General features: G+C 46.6%; 1 protein-coding gene across 1 annotated transcript; it reads right to left on the minus strand.

The window, feature by feature from the left end:
- Positions 1–597: 597 nt before the first annotated feature.
- On the minus strand, positions 598–8,632 carry LOC115633384 (DNA-directed RNA polymerase II subunit RPB1-like). Its single transcript, XM_030530828.1, has 7 exons — positions 8,602–8,632; positions 7,965–8,423; positions 7,171–7,856; positions 5,837–6,514; positions 4,049–5,774; positions 1,583–3,419; positions 598–991 (listed from the first exon to the last, which is right to left on the minus strand). The coding sequence occupies exons 1-7, from the start codon at positions 8,630–8,632 to the stop codon at positions 598–600; spliced, it is 5,811 nt and encodes a 1,936-aa protein (XP_030386688.1).
- Positions 8,633–8,902: the final 270 nt, after the last annotated feature.

The raw sequence follows: 8,902 nt of genomic DNA on the forward strand, positions 1-8,902 counted from the left end.
CTACTACTATTAAACCATTGCACATTTAAAATAATTCAACAAAAATACTACAAGTAGAATGAAACAAAGAATCCAACAACATTGTTGGCAAACACTTTCATTAAAACAACGACAGTCTGCCCTTTATTTTCAAAAATGTTAGGAAAAATTCAGTAATACATGTCATTTATTTCTGAAATAGGCCTAGTTTCGATTTCGAATGTAACTTGGAATTTCTTGGCTCTTATTAGCCACTCTATCCAGTTATTTAAGACTCTTCTTTATCATTCAAGTTATTTCATTTTGTGAAATTGTAGTTGTGTGTTTTTAAATTCTACTTGTAGTTTTCAGTTTGTGTTTATTTTTTGATTAAATTTATATCTATAATATCCCCGAAAATTAGACGAGTTTATTTTTTTGTAATCGGCTTATTATTAATTCAATTTTTTTTTTACTTTATTAATTATTAATTTTGTGATTCGTGGCGTGGGAAAGATGTCGGTTAACAGATAGAATTCATATTTTTCATTGGCTTTTGTTTGTTTTTATTTAAAAGTCGCACCCTTGGACGTCTTTTGGAAAGTTTTGATGGGTGATGGGTGAAGGGTACCAATATTTCTAATTTGGAGTGCTCACCGAAAAATCGCTGAACGCGGGACTCGCCGGACTGTACTCGACATCCTTGCCAGGCAAAGGGGGCGACATGGGGCTAAAGGTAGTGGGGCTTTGAGGGCTGTACATTGTGCTTCTCGTGCTCAATGAGAATTGACTAAAAGCCGGACTGGCCGGACTGTATTCGGCCTTGTTTTTAGGTTCAGTTGGGGTGCTGCTATACTTTGGCTTTAGGATGGAGTTTACTCTCTTGTTGAGGCTTTCGAATATCGGATGCATGCTGGGAGATGAGGGGGAATAGCCGCCCAAATTACTGGCAGGTGGAAAATACATTGGGGAATCACTTTTTGTAGCTGGACTCTGTTGTATATAGCTGGGCGTGGTGGGCGAGTAGGCCGGGCTGCTGGTTAAATACCGGCTCGTGAAGATATTTGATATCGCTGGTATATAAGCGCGCTCGAAGGTTGGCTTCGTGGATAGTTCCTTCTCGTTTGCTTGATACGCTTTCACCACTGAAGGCTCATAGGCGGACATATTGGGCGAGTAGCCGACATTTATCGATGTGGTGGGCGATGACGGCGAATAGCAAGTGTCTAAAGTCGGACTTACTGCCTGATAACTGGGCGCTATGGAAGCTGGGCTTGGAGCGATTGGCAAGTAACTTAATGGCATGCTTGGCGAGTAGCTAGCATTTGGCGAGACGGGCGAATAGCCTGTTTTCGAGCTGACAGAAATGGGCGAGTAGTTGGTGCTTGATTCCGGCGAGGTGGGCGAGTAGCCGATATTTGAATCTGGCGAGGTGGGAGAGTAGCCGACGACAACATTTGGCGAAGTGGGCGAGTAGCCAATTTTCGAGGGAGGGTTGGGCGAGTAGCTGAGGTTAGGACTCGGCGAAGTGGGCGAGTAGCTGATGTTTGCCGTTGGCGAGGAGGGCGAATACCCAATCTTTAAAGGTGCCGAAAGGGTCGAATAGCTATTGATCGAAGGTGGCGATGTGGGCGAGTAGCTAATATTCAGCGGTGGTGAGGCCGGCGAGTAGGTCATGTTCGATGTCGGCGAAGTGGGCGAATAGCCAATGGCAGAAGATGGCGAAGTAGGCGAATAACTGATATTCGAAGGCGGCGATGTGGGCGAGTAGCCCATAACCGATGTCGGCGATGTGGGCGAATAGCCAGTGTTCGAATCCGGCGAGCTGGGCGAGTAGCCAATTTTGGTTTGTGGCGAGCTCGGCGTGTAACTAATGGGCGAGTCGGGTGTAAGCAGAGTAGATAGGTTTACCATTGTAGGCGAAGTGGGCGAGTACTGCGGCAGTAAATGGGATTTTGTGGCGTACAAACTGTCCGATTTCGGTATGAACTTCGGCTTAGCTGGCTCGTAAGTTGGCTTCACTGGTAAATACCCCTGTGACATTGGCGAATACAGTGCTGAAGAGCTTGGCACATAGACTGGAGTTTGTGGCGTGTATAACGGTACTGTGGGTACCGAAGAGTATTCTGGCGAGGCCGGTGACAGAGTCGGCACCGTTGGCGAGTACATCGGCGTTTGCCGAACATATTGCGGGGTTTTGGGGTTATAAAACGGCGTGCTCGACTTGTAGGCGGATGCAGCAGGACTGTAGATTGGTGTGAAAGCGTAGTATGTCGGTGAGTCCGGACTATACATAGGCATGCCCGTGGTGTAGGTTGTTTCGGGCCGGTACATGGGTAATGTGGCGTTCGGGTAGCCCAAATCGTCTGCGTATTTACTAGCCGACGTGACGGACGATGCGGGCTCGTACTTGGGTGATTTGTAAAGCGGGGATACGAATATCTCGGGAGAGAACGAGCCGCTTACCACGGGATCCGGTGAGTAGCATTCGATCGGCGTACTCAATGGTGAATCGGGAGTTCCATGGCTTGGAGGCTGCCAATTCGGTGGTGGTTTGCAGGCATTGGCCGCGCAAGCGCTCTGCAACAGCTTGTTAAAGGACTTCACCGACTCCCTACATTTTCCCACGTCGGTGAGCAAGTCAAAACATCCGGTTCCATACGGTATAAATTGGCCCACAACTAATTTCTCCGATACACCAACCAAGTTATCGCGCTCTCCATGGGTGGCCGCATCCAGAAGCACATTAAATGTCTCCTCAAAAGAGGCGCGCATCAATGTACCCGTCTGTTGTCGATTGATGCCGTGACGCGTAATGGCCATCAAATGACCGCGAGCCGTCATCACATCGCACAACAACGCCAGGTGCCGATAGTTGACATACAGGCCATAGAACTGTAGCACATTGTTGATCTCTTTCTCGATGGATTTTCGCACTGCTTCAATGCCCAGCACAGCATTAACTTCGTTTATGTCATTGGTGCAGGTCCGACGTCGGCAAATGCTGATATCACTCAAGGCATAGCTGAGGGCTGTACCCTCCGTCTCTAGTATCCATTCGGAGACCTCTTGGAATTCGCCGCGCTCGTTGATGAAAACGCGTTTCTTGCTCGACACTATCGGGAGATGCAGATAAACCTTTCTGATTTCCGGTACACCATGCAATGACATATCTTGCAGCACTGTGGCCTCCAGGGACCGTATAAAGGTGTGATCCTCGATGCGTCGGTCCGGATCATTGAAATCTTCCATTTCATTTAGATATTCACCCGGAGTGGGTGACACCTTCGTGGTACAAAGTCGTATCACCGGCTGCTCCACATTATCGTCGCTGAAAATACAGCGCAAATCCTCGCCGAAGGTTTCATGGATGCGCTCCGCAATGTATTCCATGTGCAACCCAGAGTCTGTCATACGTTTGCGGTTCATGGACAATCGCAATACCCAGGGGGAGCATTTATCTGGAAGGGAACGGGAAGTAATATCATTGAATTGTTGCACAAAAGCGCTATACTGGCATACTCAAGCAAGAAACTAGGGCATAGGTATAATCTCGACATACTATTAATACTGCCATTGGTCCGCTGTTCTATTTCCATGCTTAGTTACTGCTTAACTTCAGATTATCTCTTAAGAGATCTTTAAAAATACAAAAGCAACTCCACCCTTCGGTTCTACAGCAGATACATACATATGCATATAATATAATGAGCTGTATACAAATATGGTTGTTATAAACGTGCTCTGCAGAAAAAATAGCAAAGATATATTGAAAATACAGCTAGAAAACTTTAACATTTAATTTTATGGATAAAAGACTGCTTTAGTTAAGCGGCAGTCTAAATGAAAAGTCATTGCTGCGTCTTTATTTCTCCAAAATGTCAATTGGAAATCAAATTTCTTAGATCCTACGCTGTACTATTTTAAGTAAAATGCTCTTCTTATTGCTCAATAAAAGTATTTCTACAAAAGATCTATCGATCCGAACATACGAACGGATTAGTGCCACCTTAATCGAAAGATTACTGTTAATCGAGAAAATTGTAATTACAATTGTAAAAAGTTAACTTTATTTCCATTCCCCACTTACCATCATCTTCATCATCCAGTTCGTAGTAACAGTCGAGAAATTCGTTGTCCTCTGCGATCACAGACCTCCTTGGGTCTGGATCGTAGATGAGACGCGTACTGCTTGTAACATCATTCAGTTTTGTGTGCTCGAATCGGGAAATCACATCCCTGGCTAGGTGTCCGTTCTTTGCTGCTTCGCCGACCAAAAACATTGTCATGGACGGCGAACGGGGACATTTCGAAACATTCAAGATCTCCTTAAGACGAGGCACACCCAGTGTTACATTTTTGGCCGAGACGCCCGCAAAGTGAAAGGTGTTGAGCGTCATTTGAGTAGCGGGTTCGCCAATGCATTGGGCTGCTAGAGCGCCCACCATTTCGCCGGGATAAACCTGTGCGTGCTCGAAGTTAATGCGAATTTGTGCCAGGAGTGTGTCGAAGGCCTCGGATGTGAAGCGGTACCGTTCCGTGGCCATACGAGCGCAGAGCGCGGAGCGTAACAAACATTGAAACAGCAGGGTGGCATTGGTGTTGGTGTTTCGGGCGAGTTGCCCCTTTCCGGGTATAACAACGAGGGTATCAATGAACTCCTTAAGTCGTTCGATCGCATACACTGGTAGCAGTGTGGACTGCGATTGCGGACTTATCTTGAAGGTCTTCTGGACATTGGCGATCAGGCGCTGCAAATTGCAGGGCATAGCGACTCTCGAATCTCCGAGTGGAAAGATTTCGCGTAGCAGTTTGCGATCGTTGCACAATTGGGTCCACTCGTCTTCTAGATATTTGTTGGTAGTCGTGATATTGCGATCGATTTCCTGAACGGTTTCCTCGGTGAATACTTTAAACAATTTCGGACGCACTGATAGATCCATCTTGAATTGTTTTGTCATTGATTCGTCTGATATTTTTTGAGTGGGCAACTGTTGGAACTCAACCGCCTCGCCGCAGAGTCCATCCTCGCCATAACAGAACTGAATGATGTTGCCACCGCTGTCGCGTACGGTGCCATCGTACTGCACCATTGTTGATTCCATAGCCTTAATTAGGCGTCGCTGTATATAGCCCGTCTCGGCGGTTTTAACTGCGGTATCAATCAGACCCTCTCGTCCACCCATCGCATGGAAGTAGAACTCTGCCGGTGTCAGACCAGTAAGATAAGAGTTCTCAACAAAACCACGGGACTCCGGCTCGAAGTCCCCCTTGTGGAAATGTGGTAGAGTGCGCCGCTTGAAGCCCCACGGTATTCGTTTTCCCTCCACGTTCTGCTGGCCGACACACGCTATCACCTGAGATACGTTTATGTTGCTGCCCTTGGAGCCGGCAATCACCATGCTCTTCAGATTGTTGTTCACCTTAAGCGAACGCTTCGCCAAATTACCGGTACTGTCGCGTGCCTCGTTTAGCAGCTGGTTGACTCTATTCTCGAACGTCTCGTTCAGGGTGGTGCAGCTATTGGATATTATCTTGGCCTCTGCAATTACCGAAAGCACCCGTTTCTTTGCGCTCTCTATGTTGTCCTCGATGTGGGAGTAGGTTTCTATATCGGCTATACAATCGGCTATGCCTATGCTGTGACCATCAACCTCCAACCAGGCATTAACCACCTTCTGAATGGTGGTGTAGAACTCGGCAGCGACCTCGTGGCCCAGCTCCCTAACAACAATGTGAACCAACGAGCCCATTGAGGCGCCCAAAGTTCGTTTACAGAGTATACCCATTAGCAGGACGCTATTTTCCACAATCACCTGTAAACCGAATCATTGATGAAATGGTCCCCATTACTTTGCGATTATTTCGAATCACTCACCCGCGTATCCCCGACCGACATGTAATGATGTTCGCTGTCGTCCTCCTCGTCCGGATGCGTTGAATGGGTGCGCATCATATTCAGTTGGCCCGGAATAATCTGCGAGAAGATTTGCTTCCCACTCCACAGCTCCACCGGCTTCAGAATGCATGGCCGCTTCAGCAATCCCCCAAAGAAGGGCATCTGCATCATCAGATGCATAAACCGTTGAATATTCACAAACGTGTCCCGTCGCGTCATCCGACAGACACCCAGCAACGAGTCCTGCACAATGCCCATCACAGGCCGACTCGACTGCGGCGTAATCGCTTGCCGAGACACGAGCTCCAATTGATCGATCTCAGCGCACACTTCGGGGCTTTGCGGAACATGCAAATTCATTTCGTCGCCATCGAAATCGGCATTGTAGGGCGAGGTGCACGACAGATTCATGCGGAAGGTGGAAAAGGGCAATATCCTCACGCGATGACCCATCATTGACATTTTGTGTAGTGTGGGTTGGCGATTGAAGACGACAATGTCGTGGTCTGTCAAATGCCTCTCAACCTTCATGCCCAGCTCTAGCTTAACCCCAGCATTGGCCAGTCGGCTATAAAGGTCGACACGCATGCCGTCATTCCGAATAACAGCCCGCGCACCAGGATAGTTGTCGCCGCGTGTCACCAAGGCTTGTAGGCGCTGTAAAAATTAAAAGACCTTAACCTAAAGACGTCTTTAAATACAAAATATAATTTACGGACTATACTAGAAAGTTGAACGTCTATAATAGGCAGCAGAAGGCATGGTAAACCCCATGTTTTGGGTACATACTGTTGATAACTTTTAAGGCACAACAGCTATGGACACCGAACTTGGCTCTAGACTAATCTATTTGATACGCAGGCAAAGTTTATTAAAATTTATATATTGACGCATTATTTTATATAGCTGCCATAGGAACAATAGGTGCAGAAATCTCTCTTAGTTGGATAACTGGTATGTTTGTGAAGATCTCTGAAGCAATAATTATGATATTTTGAAGTCAAAATCGGTTCACTTTATCATATAGCTGTCATAGGAACGATCTGAACAAATGGGGTAGTTAGGAGTTTTTAATAATGCCCCGCAGTATTCTAAACTTTCATTCAAATCTGTACCATATATAATGTATTGAGCCGAACACTATATATTTAATAAGATTTCAAATTATTGGGTTTTAAATAATGCCACATTTTTTATCAATTTTCACTTAAATCGGCGCATATATATCAATATGTACTCTATTAATATCCAAGAACAAGAAAAGCCAAACCCACGGAAACTTCCTCGCTTACGAATAGTTTTTCATAACTTACATCAAAATTATATGGCGCGACAATTTCGGGAAAGGTTAGAATTTTCGCCACCGATTTTGGTACGCCGACCTCGTTAATGCCCAGATTGGGATCGGGTGTGATAACAGTACGTCCCGAGAAGTCGACACGCTTGCCCATGAGGTTGCCACGCAGCCGCCCTTCCTTGCCCTTGAGCCGATCCTTCAAGCTCTTAATGGGACGTCCGCTCTTCTGCAAGGCCTGCGGCAGCTGTTGCAGATCATTGTCCATCATTGTGGCGACGTGGTATTGCAGCATCTTGACGGCCTCCTGGACCTCGTGGTCGGGACTGCCGCGCAGAATGAGTTGCTTGACGGCATTGTTTGCCACAACTATGTCGCCCAGCTTGTGGGTGAGATCGTCGTGGCTGCGATCCAGCGGACCACGTCCGGCAATATGGACGGCCGGACGGACTGGCGGTGGCATTACCGGCAGCATTGTTAAGATCATCCATTCGGGTCGAGCGAAATGCGGATTCAAGCCCAGCAGCTCGCAATCGCTGTCAGAGATTCCCATCAATATCTGACGCAGTTGGTACGGTGTTACGACAATAACTTCGGGCGGTACGCCCGCCACCATGCCCTGCATCGCTACGTGCACATCCAGACCCTTGCGCGTTATGTTCGGCTGTCGGCGGCCACAGCGTGTCTCCGGCTCCACATCGACTGCTGAAAGGTCTGCATTCAGGGGCCCACAAGGACCGTAACAAACGGTAGAGCCTTCGTCTTCGAGCCTCTTTTTCCTCTTAAATCGCGGCAGACTGAGTGGATTCTTGCGGTTCTCCTTCAAGTCGTTGGGACAGTATTTGACGGCATGACAAATGCTGTGCATTTCAGATAATCGCTTGCGCGGATTATGTCCAAACTTGTCCTGTATGGCCAGCACCTTATCCGAGTCCCGGTTCACCAGAAGCTGAGAGCAATAAAAGCACACACAGCGCAGAACTTTTACTACATTCTGTAGGAATCCGGTGTGGTAGATCGGCTGAGCTAACTCGATGTGGCCGAAGTGTCCGGGACACTCTGTTATTCCATTCGAGCACGAACCGCAATGAGCATTGCGATCGATAGGCCCCTGGCGCGGATCCATAAGACCGCCATACAAAGGCACATTATTTTCTAAAATTGTGCGCGAATTGATGCCACCGGGCGTTACGGAATTCAGTTTAACTTCCTCCGGCGACAATATACCGAACTGTATGTATTCAACTTCGCGTGGATCGTTTGGGTTGTGTACTGAGGAAACGGAATGATAAATCCATATTAAAACAAGTTCATTTGCAATTTGCCGTTTGCCATTTGGCGTTCTCGTGTCACGCCCATTAAATAAACTGTTTTAATATCCATACATAAACATAGCTAAAACAAGCACTACAATATATATATATATGTATGTATATTTTTTGCAGCTTACGCGTTTCTTGTTCCATAGGCTCTAAAAGCATTTTGAAAGTATTCAATCGATTCCAATAATGCTTCAATATTTCAAGCTGCACGACAGGCGTCGATTTTCAGACTGTCAATTAGAAAGCAAATAAATTAGAGAGCTGAGCTAACCAGGCAACTGACAAGTACTACCCATCGATTAATTTAGTTAGCAAATATATTACGCACACAATTATTTGCGAATATCAAATGAAAGAAGCTTTGCTCTAAAGGAACGCAAATTTAAATGTAAATTTGAATAAAACACTTGTTTCGGTTTTTGATGTGGT

This window comes from Scaptodrosophila lebanonensis, unplaced genomic scaffold (assembly GCF_003285725.1).
Source record: "Scaptodrosophila lebanonensis strain 11010-0011.00,11010-0021.00 unplaced genomic scaffold, SlebRS2 tig00001418-arrow-arrow-pilon, whole genome shotgun sequence".
NCBI lineage: Eukaryota > Metazoa > Arthropoda > Insecta > Diptera > Drosophilidae > Scaptodrosophila > Scaptodrosophila lebanonensis.